Source organism: Vicugna pacos, chromosome X (assembly GCF_048564905.1).
Source record: "Vicugna pacos chromosome X, VicPac4, whole genome shotgun sequence".
Taxonomy (NCBI): domain Eukaryota; kingdom Metazoa; phylum Chordata; class Mammalia; order Artiodactyla; family Camelidae; genus Vicugna; species Vicugna pacos.
This window is the reverse complement of record NC_133023.1, coordinates 38,443,168-38,462,605: the sequence shown is the minus strand read 5'-3', so window position 1 is coordinate 38,462,605 and position 19,438 is coordinate 38,443,168. Positions and strand designations below refer to the sequence as shown.

The 19,438-nt window shown below is 39.1% G+C and overlaps 1 protein-coding gene across 3 annotated transcripts in view; it reads right to left on the bottom strand.

Moving 5' to 3' along the window:
- Positions 1 to 19,438, bottom strand: part of JADE3 (jade family PHD finger 3) — a 130,757-nt gene that overhangs the window by 12,090 nt on the left and 99,229 nt on the right. For all 3 annotated transcript variants that reach the window (XM_006213416.4, XM_072956227.1, XM_072956226.1), the window contains exons 8-10: positions 17,095 to 17,211; positions 6,555 to 7,025; positions 4,977 to 5,094 (exon numbers count right to left, since the gene is read on the bottom strand). In XM_006213416.4, coding sequence (XP_006213478.2) covers positions 4,977 to 5,094; positions 6,555 to 7,025; positions 17,095 to 17,211 — 706 coding nt within the window. The remainder of the gene's footprint in view (positions 1 to 4,976; positions 5,095 to 6,554; positions 7,026 to 17,094; positions 17,212 to 19,438) is intronic.

The window sequence follows — 19,438 nt, the reverse complement described above, 5'->3', positions numbered from 1 at the left end:
TAGCAAAAGAAGAATGAAAAAACCTAAAGTCAGCAGAAGGAAAGAAATAATAAAGATCAGAGAGGAAATAAATAGAGATTAAAAAAGCAATTAAAAAATCAATAAAACCAAGTGCTGTTTTGTTTTTGGAAGAGTAAACAAAATTGACAAACCTCTGGCCAGACTCAGAAGAAAAGAGAGAGGACCCAAATAAACAAAATAATAAAGGAAAGAGGAGAAATTACAACCAACATACAAAAAACCCCCCCAAAACCCTTGTAAGATAATACTATGAACAATTATAGGCCAACAAACTGGACACAACTGAGAAGGACTGGACAAATTTCTAGCAATGCCAAGACTGAATCAAGAAGAAACAATTTGAACAGACTAGTAGTAAAATTGAATTTATAATGAAAAAGCTCCCATCAAACAAAGTCCAGGACCAGACAGTTTCACAAGGGAAATCTATCAAACATACAAAGAAGAACTAATACCTATCCTTCTCAAACTGTTCCAAACATCTAAAGAGGATGGAACACCCCCAAATTCGTTCTACGAGGTCACCATTACCCTGATACCAAAATCAAAGATATGACCAAAAAGGAAAACTAGATGCCAGTATCTTTGATGAATAGAGATGCAAAAGTCCTTAACAAAATATTTGCAAGCCAAATCCAACCATATATAAAAAGGAACATACATCATGATCAAGTTGGATTTATTCCAGAAACACAAGAATGGCTCAGTATCTGCAAATCAATCAGTGTGACACACCATGTTAACAAAAGGATAAAAACCACATGAACATCTCTATAAATGTAAAAAAAAGCATTTGACAAAATTCAACATCCATTCATGATAAACACTCTTATCAAAGTTGGTACAGAGGGAATATATCTCAACAATGAAGACCATTTATGACAAACCCATAGCCAACATTATATTCAACAGTGAAAGTTGAAAGCCTTTTCTCTAATTCAGGAACAAGACAAGGATGCCTACTCTTGCCACTTCTATTTAACATAGTACTGGAAGTCCTAGCCACAGCAACCACACAAGAAAAAAGCATCCAAACTGGAAGGGAAGAGGTAAAATGGTCACTGTTTGCAGATGACATGATACTTTACATAGAAAACCCTAAACTCTCCACCCAAACACTACTAGAATAAAAAAAAATTCAGCAAAGTTGCAGGATACAAGATTAATATACAGAAATCGGCTGCTTTTCTATACACTAATAATGAACTATCAGAAAGATAAAGTAAAAAAAAAATCCTGCTTAAAATCACATCAAAAGGAATAAAATAATTAGGAATAAACAACCAAGTTGTTGAAAGACCTATACTCTGAAAACTATAAAACACTGCTGAAGGAAACTGAAGATCACATAAAGAAACAGAAAGATATCCCATGCTCTTAGATTCAAATAATTAATATTGTTAAAATGGACATACTACCCAAAGAAATCTATAGACAATGCAATTCATATCAAAATATCCATTACAGTTTTCACAGAACTAGAACAAATAATCCTAAAATTCATGTGGAATCACAAAAGGCCCTGAATTGTCAAAGCAACCTTGAATAAAAAGAGCAAAGCTGGAAGTATCATGCTCCCAGACTTCAGATTATACTACAGAGCTACAGTAATCAAAACAGCATGGTACTGGCACAAAAACAGACACACAGATCAATGGAACAGAACAGAGAGCCCAGAAATAAACCCATGCACCTATAGTCAATTAATCTACAACAAAGGATGCAAGACTATACAATGGAGAAAAGACAGTCTCTTCAACAGGTGGTTGCTGGGAAAACTGGACAGCTACATGTAAAATAATGAGCACTTCCTCACACCATATACAAAAATAAACTCAAAATGGATTAAAGACCTAAATGTAAGACCTAAAATCATAAAATTCCTAGAAGAAAACAGGCAGAACATTCTTTGCAATAAATAATAGCAATTTTTTTTGGATCTGTCTCCTAAGGTCAAAGAAATGAAAGCAAAAATAAACAAATGGGACCTAATTAAACTTAAAAGCTTTTGCAAAGCAAAGGAAACCACTGACAAAATGAAAACCTACAGAATGGGAGAAAATATTTGCAAATGATATGATCAACAAGGGGTTAATATCCAAAATATATAAAGAGCTCATAAAACTCAATATCAAAAAAAAAAAAATAAAAGCAACCTGATCAAAAAATGGGCAGAAGACTTCAACAGACATTTTTCCAAAGAAGACGTACAGATGGCTAACAGGCACATGAAAAGATGCTCAACATCATTAATTATTAGAAAAAATGCAAATCAAAACCACAATGAAATATCACCTCACACCTGTCAGAATGGCTATTATCAAACAGTTTATAAATAACAAATGTTGGTGAGGATGAAAAGGGAACCCTTGTACAGTGTTGGTGGGAGTATAAATTGGTGCAGACACTGTGGAAAACAGTATGGAGGTTCCTTAAAAAACTAAAACTAGAACGACCATATGATCCAGCAATTTCAGTCCTGGGAATACATCCAGAAAAAATGAAAACACTATTTCAAAAAGATATATGCACCCCAAATTCACAACAGCACTATTTACAATAGCCAAGATATGGAAGCAACCCAAGTGCCCATGAACAAAGGACTGGATAAAGAAGTTGTGGTATATATTTACAATGGAATACTACTCAGCTATAAAAAGGAATGAAATTCTGCCAGTTGAGGCAACATGGATGACCTAGAGAATATTGCATTTAGTGAAATAAGTCAGACAGAAGAAGACAAATACTGTATGATATCATTTATATACGTAATCTAAAAAATAATATGAAAGAATGTATATGCCAAAGAGAAACAGACTCACAGATATAGAAAACAACCTTGTGTTTATCAAAGGGGAGAGGGGCAAACTAGGGGTATGGGATTAAGAGATACAAACTACTACATATAAAACAGGCTAAGCAACAAGGATATATTGTACAGGAATTATACCCATTACCTTGTAATAATTTTTTTGTATATATATTTTTTATTGAAGTATAATCAGTTTACAGTGTTGTGTCAATTTCTGGTGTACAGCACTGTAATAACTTTTAATGGAATATAAGCTGTAAAGATACTGAATCACTATGCTGTATACCTGAAATTAATATAATTTTGTAAATCAACTATACTTCAATTAAAAAAGAAAAAAATTAATAAATAATGGTGTAGTGCTTACGGCAGAGTGAGTTGTAGACATACACATCACATACCTACTCTTCCAAATGTCTAAAAAGCACCCCTCTTTGATGTGTATGTATAGCCACTGAAATGAGCTGAACTAGATGCTGGGGCAAGGGATGCTATAAGTGGAAAACTCAGGAATGACACTGTCTGCTGTGTGACTCCCAACCTTTTCACCTCTGCTCTCCCAGTCTGTAAAATTATCACAAAGACTAGCGTGGTGCCTCCTACATCCTTTCTCTGTCCCTTCCATTTCTGAAAAGAATGTCACTAGCAGCAGTTTAGAACAGGGCTTCCCCATTTGTGTGTCTGTATGTGTGCATGTGTGGGTACTGCACAGCACACAGGACATGCCTTAAACATAGAGATTTCATACCCCACCCTCCAGTCTCTTCTGGTCTTCCTAAAGCAAATCAAATACAAACCTGCAAGAATGTAGCACAGGTTTTGCTGGGTGAAGAGTATGTGAGTATGTGTTTTAACCTGGTATTAGTAGCAGTGTTAGTGGGTGTATGTCCTTAACCTAAAATAACTTCCTCACTATGAATGATCATTGGAGGTGTGGAGTAGGTTTTGCAGTGGCAAGGCCAGCAGAAAAGAATCATGATGTTCTTGCCAACGGTCTGTTATGGACTTGGCCTGGGGAGCACTGGCAATCAGTTACCTGGTTATATCAGTCCTACAATCATACTTAGAAGAGGTCTTCTTCTCTCTATTATTTTGAGTGCTCTGAAATTAAAAGGGCACTACCAAACAACTTCTGTGCGCGGACTTGACCTTTGCCCATTACTATTTCACTGTAGCTCACAAAAATGACATATAGCGAGGACAACTACTAGGAGCCCCAATGGGCAGCACACATGCAGTTATGGGGCTGGCTCCCACTAATCAGAAGCCACATAGTCTAGAGGCCAATTTCCTTGGCACCATAGGGGCTCCTCCTCCTGTCCTTTGGTTCTCCTTGTCTTGTCCATCATGATGCCCTTGTGGCTGAGCAGCCTTGCTACCTCTTGCTACACCATTCTGCTGTGACCCATGATATTCACAAATAGTCACAAGCCTTTGATGCCTATCTGGTACCTCATTTCTGGGTGTCTCTCTTGTGCTATGGCTGGTCCTTGGCAGAAGCTGGATTCTGTACACCCTGCCCAGTCAGCCCTGGTTGCCCAGGTTCTGCCACCGACCTCTGTGCTAAATGAGGCATAGGGAGGTTACAAATGTTACTGAATATGACTATCATTATTCCAGCCAAGCTCCTCGTGCTTAGGGCACTGGAATTATGCTCATTCGTTTCCCTCACCAAGTGGGCAGTGTACTCTGAAGGAAGGAGTTCTGTCTTGCTGACTGCTCTATCTTCTAGCTCAGTTCTTAGTCCACAGCGGGTGCTCAATAAACATTAGTGAATAAATCAAGAGACAAGAATCCACATCTCTAACTTCTGACTAAGCATTTGTTTTAACAGACTATTGTTAAGATGAGTAACCGTGGAAGTAAATGTTTTTTGGAAACTAGGATTAGATTCTATCCTACTGATTTCTACATGAATCTGATGATTTTAGAATAATTTCACGGCTCCAACTAATGGCCTCTAATATCTGTCTGGGACCTAGGTTATCTGCCTTAGACCTACAATTCCCTCAGTCCCACTCTGGGATTTCTTGCCTCATGAGTCGACAGTGAAATGGGCCATGTTATATCAGGGCTGGACTAGAACAAACGAATTTAAAAGATTTTTAAGTCAAGCAATTGACATAAAATTTATATAGGTTACCTGCAGCAATTTCTTGGTTAGCAAGCTGGACTTGCAAACTGAAGATCTGTTCTTGAACTTTGTTGTATGACAGTTTCAGCTTCTCTCGCCTGCTTATCATGTAGCACAGGTTTCGGACCTGAAAGCCCAACCCCCATCAAACAGAGATTTTGGTTATGTTACACAGACCTGGCAAGTGAAATAGTTTAGCTAAAATTAAGACAACTAAAGTCAGGTGGTGGGGGGGGGATGGGGGTGAGGAGAGAAGACAGAACCCAAAAGCTATGTAATGAGAGCCACTCCACAGGAATCCGGGTAGCATGGTTAGCCATGGCATCATGGTTCTCGTATCAATCAGCAGCACAAGCAAAATGCTCCAAAGCCGCCTCCCGAAGCCTACTCTCCCTGTGGTGTCATGGGCTTGATATTTGTCTGCACAGCCAGGCTGGGAAGGCCAAATGATAATTTAAAGGTCTGCTGGGAAGACTGTAAGTGGCTTTGTTTGCTCACACTTTCAGCTCAGCTAAGTCTTTGTAGCTGCAAGGGTGAAATCCTCCCTCTCTCATCTCTCTCATACTCCCCCATCTGGACAAATTACTCAACCTTTCTGTGTGCCAGTTTATTCATTTGTAAATAGGGATAATAGTAGTACCTTCTTCAGAGGCATGTTAGGATTAAATGAGTTAATATTTATAAAATGCTTAGAACAGTGTTGCCACATAGTAAGTTGCTATATATGCGTGAGTTAAATTTTTAAAAGTGAGCCAAATCTACTAGTTCCCTTCCAAATTCTGGTAGGAGAGGAAGAAAAAAACAAGCCATCTCTATAATTATACTTGATTATAAAATTCTCTAGGGTAAACACAGGGCCTAATTTATCTCTGAATTCCTACAGTACCTAATTTAGTAGATACCTGATATATATCATAAGTTAAATTGAATTATCTGGTGCAGAGGCTCTCAATCAGGGGCAATTTCGACTTCCAGGGGGCATCTGGTAATTTGGGAACATTTTTGATTGTCGCAGATGGGTATGTGGGGATTTGCTATTGGCATCTAGTGGGTAGAGGCCAGGGATGCTGCTAAACATCTCATAGTATCCCCGACAACAAAGAACTATCCAGCCCAAAATGTCAATAGTACCAAATTTAAGAAACTCTGGGGGACAGGCACAGCTCAGTGGTGGAGCGCATACTTTAGCATACATGAGGTACCTCCATTAAAAAAAAAAAGAAACTTTGATCTGGTGCTTTCCTAAACAAAATTCATTCTTTCTTCAGCCTGCAGTCTCATTAAGTGTGTCCGTAAAATACAGCTGAGCGAATTTAGGTTCAACAGTGAATAAACAGTAAACCAAATGAAAATTGATTTCAGATTTAAGGTTTACAGAGCATCTAAGTGAGGCCTTTTCTATTCCCTGCATGTTCCAAAATTTAAACAGCGACCGATGTTTGGGGCCCAATGAAATCCAAAGATAAGCAAGGACACAGAAGCCCAAACTACGAATGCAAATGAGCTGCACTTTTTTAAAACTGGAAGAGGGGCCTCCATTTCCACGCAGACCCAGACCTGCACACTAGTCAGAGTTGGTCACCTTACCCTCTCTAGGTCTTGCCGTAGGTGCATAAACATTCTCATGCGGGTGTGAATACTCTCCTCTTTTGGCTGCACCAGACCATTTTCTTCATCTTCTTTTGGAGGAAATAATGGCTTATTGAAGTTACTTTTCCTCTTTAGTTTCCAGTAGTTATAGATAAAGTCCACAGCTAGCGTGGGCAGCCCCAGCTCTTTGGCCACATCTTCCACTCGGACCAGGGAATAGAACTCCTCCTCCAGCTCCCGAAGCTTCTGTGCCCGCAGGCTGGTCTTCTCGCTTTTGGCCTGGCTCTGCTCTGAAGCCCTGTGGAGGGGGTACTCAGCCTCCCCGAGCTTCTGCCTGTTTTGGCTGTGCTTTAGGCAGTATGACTTAAACTTCACTTCATCCCCCTCATCTAGGATGGTCTTCATCTCTAGGCTGTGCTCAAAGGCACATGTGACGTGGAAGGCAGTGATGCAGCTTTTCACCGAGCACTGTGGGAAGGAAAGACGTGTTAAGGCAGCAGGGCTGTGAGGGGAAAGGGGAAGACTGGGCCTAAACTGAAAGCTCATAGGAAGCAAAGGAAAGACGGAAAAAGTTGGTCTTAAACTGACCATGACAGGTGCTTTATAAGTAAAGCAGGAAATCTGCTCTTACAGAAAGCAGTAAAAACAGAAGCAAAAAAAAAAATTTTCAAACTCTCCTTTAAATGTTAGCTCAAGTATTAAGTTCTTCTGAGAATTCTTCTTCAACTCCTGTACAGAGTCATGCCGTACCTTCTCTGTGACCCCTACATCACCTTATTATATGCTTTTTATTGGTCCTTTGCCCGCTGTACCTATAGCATAGTAAAATGTCAAATCCCTGGCCATGGCTCTTACAGACAGAAGCTGTGCCATTTATCTTCGCATTGCCATCAACTATTGAACAAGCTCAACAAGATCAAGAAATGCTTATGAACAAATGAAAGAAAAACAAAATCAGTATCACTGTCAGAGCAGCTACTGGTTCTAAAAAGGCCAGAGGAACTCTAATATCTCAGTAACCTAACTTCTTGACATTGTTCTTATAGAGCTATGCCATCCAATATGGTACCCAACTGGCCACAAGTAGCTATTTAAATTAAAATTACATACAATTAAAAATTAAATTCCTCAGTCATGTTAGCTACATTTCATCCATACTGGACAGCACAGATTTCCATCACACTGCAGAAAGTTCTATTGGACAGTATGGTTACAGACAATCTGAAATTAAGTTTATAAATAATTTAGAATAATATTCTGCCATTCATAGATGCAACACATTCGTGAAGTATCACTATGAAGCACGCACTGAGGGTTCACAGGGAGGCAGAGAGAACCTGGCCCATGATTGCCGGATTCCTGTGCTTCAGTTAGTCTCAATTACCGTTTGTTACGGTTAACATGTTACAGCTTTCGTTCCAGAGATTTAAAATACATGTGTGTGTTTATATGTTTATGCAGAGGAAGGAGGAAAAGCAATGGAGGATTTGTTTCAAAGGATATAGTGTGAATTCCCATGTTTAAAGCCAAGTCTCAAATCTTTTGGAAGCCTGCTTCTGGAGGGCAGACTGCTCAATTACCTATGTGTTGGGTTTTTGATAACTAAACATAGACAATACCTCGGATATGAATAAAGACTAAAAAAGTGCAAACCCTTATAATAGATTATAATAGTCTTCTTAAGAGACTGAGAATTCAACACTTAATACTGGCAACCACCAAAGCTCTAATGGGGCAGGTTCCATTTAAACTAATTTCATAGGATAAAGATTTCCAGGGATGGAATACAATTTGAAGATCATCTTATCCAGCCTCACATGTATTATTGTTTGTACTTCCAATGGAGTACCTAATTTTCTACCTCCACTGCCCCCCACCCCTAAATCCTTCCACTTTTCAGATAAGTGGTAATCTAACCCTATTGTATTTCCAAAACAGCCCACCCCAACTTAGGACAGCTCTGTTGGAAAAGTTTGTTACATTACACTGAAATCTGTATCCTTAAAAATTCTATGTATTTGAAAAGCCTCATGAAAATGAGAATGACGAAAGCCCAAAACATACTTTTATCTGGCTATCTTTTGTTATCCCTTGGTTAAGAAACTAGCTGGTCATTAAAAAAAAAGTAGCAAAAAGCATTCTTTAGTAAAAGATTAAAAGTGTTGGGCATAGTTCTCTTCTGTTGTTTAGTAACTGACAAAAATATGGGAAGAGAAAGCATTAGGATTGTTTTCTATTCAAGCGGAAGAGTGTGTGACATAAAATTACTACTAATGGGAAGCTAACAACAGATCCTCTCTCCCAGGTCAAATTTACAGAGTAGAGATAGAAATACAAATTACTCAAAATACTTGATAATACATGAGTAAGAACTGGGTACTTAGATGAAAAGTGAAATGTCCTTAGGAAACTGCTTAAAATCTCTCTAATTTCAAAAAAAGGTATCATTCTAGGATATTTATAGCTGGAGGTCTATATACTTTGGTGGGAAAGGAGATGCTAACCAAGTTTTGGTGCCAAATAACTATTTACTTTTTTCCAAAAACATATTTGGCACATTCTATTAAACCAAATGCTTTTATATACATCTCATTTACCCCTACTATAATAATAGGGGAGGTTTTATTACACCCACTTAAGAAGAACAGCTTTATTGAGATACAATTTACATACCATAAAATTCACCAATTTTAAGTACACATTTCAGTGTTTTTAGTGTATTTACAGAGTTGTACAACTATCAGCACCAAGTAATTCCACTACGTTTTCATCACCCCTAAAAAGAAGTACTGTGCTTACTTGTTGTCACTCCCTGTTCTCAATTCTAGTCCCAAGTAACCACTGATCTACCCTGTGTCTTGACATTGTTATCAAAGTCCATCTATATTGTAGCACGTATCAGAATTTCACTCTTTAAAATATGGCTAAATGATATTTCACTACATGGATATACCACATTTATTTATCCGTTCATCAGTCGATGGATATTGGGTTATTTTCACTTTTTTGCTATCATGAAATAATGCTATGAACATTCGTGTACAAGTTTTTGTGTGGACATATGTTTTCATTTCTCTTTGGTAATGTGCAATAAAGGATTACTCTTCCTCCCAAAAAGTTTGGCCTTTCACCCCTAGCTCCTGAGAGGTAACCTCTAAGCCCTTGGGATGTCTTGCCTGATAAGAGTGTCTTTATTTACCTGGAAGCCTTTGGCCATGTCAGATAGTCTATGCTAACAATGTGATTTATGGTGGAAGCTTTGGGCCACGTGTTACCAGCCTGACCTCTGGACGGACTGGAGACTAAGGTCAGCCACGTGGGTGGTAGCCATGTCTGCATGACCAACTCCTAACTAAACGTCTGACGCCAAGGCTTGGGCGGCTTTGCTCGTTGGCAATACTCTGTATTATCACACATCACTGCTGGGAGAAATAAGCACTGTCCATGAGACTCCACTTAAGAGAGGAAACTGGTAGCTCCATGCCTGGTCTCTCCAGGACCCTGCCCTATGTGCCTCTTTTCTTTGCTGATTTTATTCTGTATTCTTTCACTGTAACAAACTATAACCATGAATATAACAGCTTTTTTGAGTTCTGTGAGTCCTTCTAGTGAATTATTGAACTTGAGGGTGGTCTTGGGGGACCTCTAACTGCAGGTATACAGTTAGAAGTGGAATTGCTAAGACCTATGGTGTCTCTATGTCTAATTTTTTTAAGAACTGACAAATAGTTTTCCACAGTGGCTGTGCATTTTACATTCCCACCAGCAATACTCAAGAGTTCTCATTTCTCCACATCCCTGCCGATAACTGTTGTCTGCCTTTTTGATTATTACCACTCTAGTGAGTATGATGTAGTATCTCACTGCAGTTTATTTACTTTTGGGGGGGAGAAATAATTTTCTACTCATTCTTCACAGAAACGAATTTTTGAAATACTTTCACTAGAGGGAAAATGCTACCCTTACACATTCACATTTGTAAGGGAAGTTGGAGGTTCTGTGGGATAAGAATTGGATCAGATGGGGTGGTTCGAATAAAAATCTTTGAAAAAGAACACCAGAGACTGATTTAAGAGTTAAATTTTTTCTTGCCTCTTTAAAGAAATATTTTGTCACCTTCAAAAAGAAAATAGTGCGTCCTCCCCAAAAGCAGATGACACCCGCCTGGAACACCAAGGGCCTGGTGCATATGTCCTGAGCAGTTCTTATCCTGCTGCAGGACAGTGTCCATTTGCTTGCCCTTAATCCCCAATAATCTGTGAACAGACAAATGGGTGGTATCAGAGCAACTTTCTCAAAACCTGGTTACTGAAACAATGTCATAAATGGTTCAAGCCAGCCTACAAAACTGATTTAGCCATTATGTACTTAAACTCTAGCACCAGCAGTGGCCACCAAGCCCTTCTGACCTCTTATTCCTAAGGATCTGTAAAGGTCTGAGGGGAGATGTCATTTGAATGTTATTTAACTTTTCCCATGTTTCTATCTGGTCTCCCCTAATAGGCTATAAACTCCTGAAGGCAAGGACCAGAAACACCTTAGAGCAAGAACAATTTATACTAACAAATAAAAATTGGGATATATGAGAAAAATATTAAGGTGCTTTCCCTCTTAATTTTTTGGGTATCTTTTAATCTCAATATTTAATTTCCTTCTCTACTAGTACCACCTACATCACTGAGTAGATGTACTTGCATTTCCCCACCTGTTGAAGATTTTCACTTACATGATCACATCCCTCTACTGTCAAAAGGGGCGCCTACCTCAGCACCAAATGCTTTACGATTCTATTTTGGCTGGACGAATGCTAGGGCTTTCCATCAGCAAAGTCAGACTGACTCCAGGGAATAATATGAACAATAATAACAATAATATGATATAACAATAATATGAACAATAATAACAACTAGTAATGCTAATATTTACTGAGTATTTATTATCTGTTACACACTGTGTCAAGCTCTTCACCACTTTACTAAGTAGGTACTATTACCATCTCTGCTTACAGATGTGGAAACTGAGGCACAGATATGGTAGGTAACCTCTTCAAGACTACATAACAAAGAAGAGGTGAAACCAGGATTTGAACCCCAGAAATCTGGCTCCAAAGGCCATGTTTTTAACCACTGTTCTTTCTTTCTTCTCAGGGAAGGCTTAAAACATCTGGATTGAGGTTGAATGAGGCTTGAACATAAGATATATAAAGACCCTACAGGAATTCTGAAAAAGTGGTAAGGGACTGGGGCCAGGGTCTAGGCAAAATTCAGAGCTGTCTGAGGCATCTGTTTTAAACTCAGTCTTTAGTATCTGTTCCAGGATTATGAGAAGCCTTCATGCTCAGGAGAAAGGTTCTAGCTCCCAGATACGGTGGCTGTAGATATTGGCTAGTCTAGACCCCAAACCCTCCAGTGTTAGATTCTATCCTTGCCCAGTGAATGTTCCCAAATCAAAAGAAGACAAGAGGTGTGAGTATTTCCACCACTGGGAGACAGGAAGAATAAACACAATTCAAGGACAGTTAAGAAATTTCCATAAAGAACTTATAAAGCAAAATACCCAAGATATGGTATTAATCACAAAAACTCTTAAGTAAACCTCTGAAGAACAATGATGCTAATAAAACTTTACCCCTACTGAATTATAGTATTTGTTTATTGTTTTTGATTCTCATATAGGGAACAAGATGTTAAATTACTAATTGGTTTGGAATTAACTCAGTGGTGGTTTAAAAGGAAAGAAGGGTTTTGGTCTCTTTTCCCACAGGAAAACTAGGTGTCAACCAAGGAAAACAAAGACCGCTCTATTAGTATAAGCAGAACGTAGGTGGGGAAAAATACGACACTTCACAAGGTCACCTGAAGTTCACTCCCCCTCACCCAGGTCTTTAATGCAGCCTGGCACTCACACTGCGCTTCCCCAAACCAAAACACTATTCACATCTCTTCTCTCCTGAAACCTGGAGACTTCACCCACATCCTCACTCTCAGCTGATGATCCTGCTTCCTACCTCACTGAGGAAATTACGACAATTAAAAGAGCACTCTGCAGATTCCCACCAGCATACCGACCTAATACTGCACCTACACACACTGCCTCCAAGCCTGTTACCTGGGAAGAACTATCTGTGCTCTTATCTAAAGCCACCCTGCCATTGCACACTTCACTCCACCCTCTCTCACCTACTGAAAAATCCTGCTCCAGCAGTTTTTCCTCTCCACTGGACCACTCCCTTTGCATGCATACTGTTGCATTCTGTATGTTAACAAGTGTACATACAGCAGTCTCTCAGTATCTGTGGGAGATTGGTTCCAGACTTCCTGTGGATACCAAAATCCATGGATGCTCAAGTCCCTTATATAAAATGGTATAATATTTGCATATAACCTACAAACATCCTCACATACTTTAAATCATCTCTAGATTACTTCTAATATCTACCTAATACAATGCAAATGCTATGTAAATAGTTGCCTGCACAAGGCAAATTCAAGTTCTGCTTTTTATAACTTTCTGGAATTGATTTTTCCAAATATTTTCAATCTGCCGTTGGTTGAATCTGTGGATACAGAACCTGAGGATATAGAGAGCCAACTGTACGTATTTATTTCTTCCATCTTAAAGAACAGACTTCTTTCCCCCACTTTTCTGGACTGCTCCTAATCCATTTCTTTGCCCGGACCCTTGGCAATGTAGCTTTTGCCATCACCACTCCACTTACATTGCTCATCCAGACTACCAATAATCTCATTGCTAAATTCAGGGGTCACTCTGTAGTCCTCATCTTATCTCAGCAGTATCTTTATACCACTGATCTTTTCCTTCTCCTTGAAATGCTTTCTTCCTTTGATTTCTAGGCTACCACACTCTCTTGGTTTTCCTCTTGTCTCCCTGACGGCTTCTCAGTCTCCTCTGCTGTCTCTTCCTACTCTCCTAATTTCTCAGCACTGGGACGCTCCCAGCGCTTGGTACTGTTCTTCTCTCTGCCTACACTCACTCACTCGGTCATCTCACCCAGTCCAGCCCAAAGCTATCTATACGCCAATGACTCCCAAATGTATGTCTTCAGTCCCAAGCTTCCTTCCAAACTCCAAATTCACATAGACAACTACCAGTTTGATATTTTCACTAGGATATTGGGTAGATATCTCAAACTTCAACGTCTAAAACTGAACTCATATTTTCCCCCAATTCTGTTCTGTCTGCAGATTTTCCTATTCAGTTTACAGCAACTTCACCCTTCTTCCTATCTGGGCCCAAATCTGCAGGCATCCCCAACTCCTATCTTTCTGACACCTCATACCTGACCCAGAGTTAACCTGCTGGCTCTATCTTCAACATTCATCCAGAAGCCAATCACTTTTCATCATCCCCAGGGCTACCACTCCAGAGAAAGCCACCACTGCCATCTCTTGTGGATTACTGTAATAGTCTCCTGTTTTTCCTGTTCCTAACCTTTCCTCCCCTCAGCCTATTCTAAATAAGCAGCCGGAGTGCCTATTTTTGTGTTTAATCATTTACTATAAAAATATCTATATAACAGCATAGAGGATACTGTAATAAACCCCATATACCCATTATCCAGCTTCAATAATTATTAATGACCAATCTTGTTTCATCTTTAACCTCCACAGTACCCTGCCCTCCAGGTTATTTTGGAGCAAATCTAAGATATCATATCATTCCACAGAGTGATCCCTCACAAACATATATCAAATCACGTCATTTATCTGCTCAAAACCTGCCAATGGCTCCCCCTTAAACTTCAAGTAAAAACAAAAGCTCTCATAAGGGCCCTAGAAACCCTTCACCAGGGGCTAGAGAACTATGGCCCACAGACCACATGCTGCCCGCCACCTGTTTTTTTGTGTAGGCCACAAGCTAAGAATGGAGCCAAGGATGATTTTTGAGATTTTTAAATGGTAGGGAAAAAAATCAAAAGAAAAAATATTTCATGACACATAAAATAATTTGAAATTAAAATTTAGAGTCCATAAATAAAGTTTTATTGGCATACAGCCATGCTCGGCTGCCTTGGTGCTACAAAGGCAGAGGAGAGCAGCTGCGACAGAGACTGCATGGCCTGCAAAGCCTAAAATGTTTACCATCTAGCCACATATAGAAAAAAAATGGCCAAGCCCTGCCCTAATCAATCAGGTCCCCATGTAATGTCTCTGGTCTTCTCTTCCCACACTCCATTCCGGTCTCACTGGCCTCCTTCCTGTCACTCACACAGGCCAAACACACTGCTACCACAGGGCCTTTATACTGGCTGATTCCTCTGCCTGGAACATTTTTACCCCAAATATCTACACTATCTTCTCTAACCTTCAAGTCTTTGCTCAGATGTCGCCTCTACAATGAGTCATACTCTGACCACTCTATTTAAACTTGCGATGCATGTCCCCTGCCCACAATTCCCATCTTCTTACCATACTCCACGTTTTCCCTTTCCATAGCACTTAACCATCTTCTAATGTGCTATGTAGTATCTACTGCTTATTATGTATTTCTCCTAACCAAAATGTAAGTTCCATGGTGCGAGGTTCTTTGTTGGTTCACTGATAAATCCAAAGTGCCTAGAACAGTGCCTGGCACACAATTAGGCACCCAAATATTTGTTGAGTAAATGTAATTCCTTATAATCAAATTTAATTTCAAGAGTCTTAATTTGGAAAGACCTTTACAAAATGAAGAATCTAAACTCTAAGTAATAAAAGTAAGAACCACTCCTCTGCAAATGAAAAATCCATTACAGAATGTTTTAACCATCCATCTGTTCATCCATCATCCATCTATCAATCTAATATTTATTATCTATCTGCCACATCAGGGGTGTGGAGGAGCTAAGGATGAAACACTCTGAGCTTACAGGCTACTAGAGAAGACTCATAGATAAACAACTACAATAGAGGGCAAAATGTGGTAATACATGGGCTGTAATGCAAACTCAGGTCTGCTAAGGTCAAGGCCAGCGTCCTCTCTTACCACAGTCATGCTGTCAAGTACTAACCGTTGTAAAAAATCGTCCTTTAAAGCAGCAAAAATGAGGGAAAATGCAGGTACCACAATAAGGAAAATAAGTAAATTAATGGATATAGATTCAATGTTCTATTATAAAATGACTAAATGACAATTATAAAAACATGAAAATATTTTACTTTTTAGTAGGGAGAATGCATATTACCAAACTAATCTATGATACAATTAAACATGGCTATATTTATTCAATAAATACTAATTGAGCAATGACAATTAATGGGCAGGCACTCTACTTTGTGCTAGGGGAAGTTTAAAAAAGAATCATGCACGACTTTGGCCCTCAAGGGACTCACAATGTGGGAAGCAACCAGGACAGAGCTTAGAAAAACATAAACAGGCAATGTTTTAAGGTAATAGACCTCATGGGAATAGTCTTCCTTAAAATTTTCCCCCTTATGACTGCTAAAGTGCTGTAGGGAAAGTAAGTAAAATCAGTAGGGAAAAACATTTTTTTAAAAAGGCAAGACAAAGTGTCCAATTCTGTCAGATGTAAAAATGACTTTAAAAAACTAAAAGGGCTCTTGGGGTCCATACTGTATTCTTTAAATACCATTTCCCAGTAAAAGAACCAGGGTTACTTGGAGGAGTGGATAACTCCAGGTCTAGAGCAAGAAATCTACAAGATGATCCAGGTATCAAGAAACCTCACGAAACACCTAGAGCCACCGTCTCTAAGTTATGACATCATATGGCCTTTTTTCTGTGAAGAGGTGAGCAGGCAAACCTAACTCCAACCAGCCTGCAGTTTCCATGCAAGGTCTGGGGAGTGGAAGGTCAGCCTTTCTTCCCCTCTCACCAGCAGAGCCACCTTATTGCATTTGGAATAAAAGGTGAGATGACATTCTGGAAAGCCAGATTATGAAGGGTCAACCCTTCTGCCTTGGCCTGGGGGGTAACTGGCCTCTCTTAGCACCATTCTTCCACCAACTGCTCCTGTTAGGTGCACCAGCTACTACTTCTGTTTCAAGCAACTGAATTTCTATGCCCTAGACGTCTCAGAAAACTTTACTTGCACTACCATATGCAACAAATGTACCTATGAGAATGACTTTCAAACCTATCCGCCAGAATTTATCCATTCACATGCGTCTTTTGCTACCAAAATGAGCTGTACTTAGTCTAGCAACAGGGTCATCTGTTAAATCGTCCTGGAACCCAAGTCATCCATCCACAGTGGGTAAGCCAAACAAGAACATGGGCCTGGCTGTTTTGGAGTTATGGCTTGTTTCCACCCAGGATGCTATCATCTAGCTTCAGAACTCACCTAATTCATCAGATCTGACAACAAAGAACGGAAATTAACTACCATTATGGACAACTGAAAAGAATATGCTGAATGATCCAGAGGGTTCCAGAAATGAACTGTCCAGTAGCAGAGCCCTAGGAGTGAGTGGGAGGCCTCCAAAGCAACCTTTCAGTCAAAAGGATCCTCTCACTGGGAGGGTGAGTCCAGCCAATTTGCTGTTAGCCCACTCCACCACTTCACATGGGGACTTACCTGAATACAAGCTCCTGTCTTCAGTTTGCACAGGTTGCAGACTAAGGCCCACCGACTGGGTGGAATGTGGGAGACCTTTGTGATTGGTTCCATCCTCTCAGGGCAAGCAATGCTGACCTACAAATAAAACACCACCATAAGGCCGAATGCACCAAGGCATTCCAGAAGTACCTTTCACAAGCCATAAATGATGTTACAAAAGCTCAGAACATCAAAACAATGAGGTGAGCCATGTCTCTTAAGGTTACTTTGGAACTAAGAATAAATAAAACCCGTCTTGAGCCACTGCTCACATTTTCAATCATTTCCAGTAATTAAACAATTCATATATAGGATGAGAGGGCACAAGTAGAGAACAGACATAGTTATCTTAATGGATCAAAGATATATACACTTTACTTAGGAATCAAAGAAAGCTACTAAGGAAAGGAGTTAAAATTCACAAAATCAAGCACTTAACATATGTTAGAAATGGTGCCACATGCCTTGCAATTTCATTTAATCAACGAAGGATGAAAAACAGGCAGTGACAAGCCTCTCATTTCAGTTTACAAAGAAGCATGATATTGTTGGAAAGTAGCAGCAATCTGTGTAATGGAAGAGATTGCAGCGTGTAAGCAGAAAGGATAAAGATGATAACATTTAAAAGCCAGTCTTTAAAATCACGTAACTATCATTAGCTTACTCTCTCAGCCAAAGTAGCTTTAAAATGAAATTAGTCTTTGAGAGAGTGCTGAAAGGAAAGGAATGCTTAAAAAAAAGATATAGAAGCAACCTAAATGTCCGTTGATAGATGACTGGATAAAGAAGTGGTATATTTATACAATGGAATACTATTCAGCCATAAAAATGACAACATAATGCCATTTGCAGCAACATGGATGTCCCTGGAGAATGTCATTCTAAGTGAAGTGAGGCAGAAAGAGAAAGAAAAATACCATATGAGATCGCTCATATGTGGGATCTAAAAAAAAACATAAATACAAAACAGAAACAGACCCATAGACATAGAATACAAACTTGTGGTTGCCAAGGGGGAGGGGAGTGGGAAGGGACAGACTGGGAGTTCGAAATTTGTCGATACTGACAAGCATATGTAGAATAGATAAACAAGATTATACTGTATAGGACAGGGAAATACATACAAGATCTTGTGGTAGCTCACAGTGAAAAAGAATGTGACAATGAATATATGTATGTTCATATATAACTGAAAAATTGTGTTCTACACTGGTAATTGACACAACATTGTAAACTGACTATAACTCAATAAAAAAATGTTAAAAAAAGATGGAATTTTTTTTCCATATGAAAATAAGGGGTCAAGCAACTTCTGGTAAAAAGTTTTTTTTTTAATTTAAAAATATGTACATGAGTTTCTAAGAGAGAGAGATAACTTTAAAAAGTGAAGGACTGTTGAATAAGGACAGTTAAACTAGTACCAGTTCCACACACATTAAGAAACCAAAAGTAGAAAGATCAGAGAGATCTTCAACAGCCCAAAAAGTACTAGAAACCAGGTACTAGAAACCATAAGAGAATGTCAATAGGTGAGAAAGCTTCTTTCATTTTTAAAGAACTCGTCCTGAGTCACATTCCAGGCTTTAATATGCTGAGAGAGCCTGCTTTATTAGCTGGGGGATTTGCTGCTGGGAACTAGTGACTCTCTGGCCAGAAACCTGAGAGTTCAATTCACATGTCCATTCGCTGGATGTTCTTAGTAAGAAAAAGAAACCACCACTCAAATTAAAAAAAAAATTGACTTCTGTATCCTTAAGAATACCATACTATGTATCTAGGACTTTGGGTTTAACTCTTGTGAATTTGATTACTAGACAGACTGGAAGTTAACAAGAATAAAGTCAGGTAGGATTTAAAGGAGAATGAATTGCTGATATGGTATCAGCTTCCCATGAACTGCATTTTGCAAGTCTCTGTTGCTCAGCAGTTAAAATGACTAACAAATTTTCTGACTTGGATAGGTGTCTGGGAGAAAGGATGTGAGTGGGATGTCCAAACAGGTTAAAAAAAAAAAGGCAGCCATAGGAAGCCAGAAGTAAGAAGAAGTAATGACTGAAAGCCCTTAGGAAATATCAGCAACTAAAGGACCAGGTTAAGCAGTGAGGGATAGTATTCTGAATACAGAAGCTCTTGGAAAAATGTTGAGTCCAAGCTCCGAAAAAAGCTTCAAAGGTCAAAGGGTAACCATCATAGTACGGGAAAAGAGCTGGTGCTCACTTTATTTTTAAAAGCCTACAACTAGAAACAACTTAGATGTCCATCAAAGGAGAATGGATAAATAAATCAAGAATACTACTCAGAAATAGAAAGGCATGAATGTTCA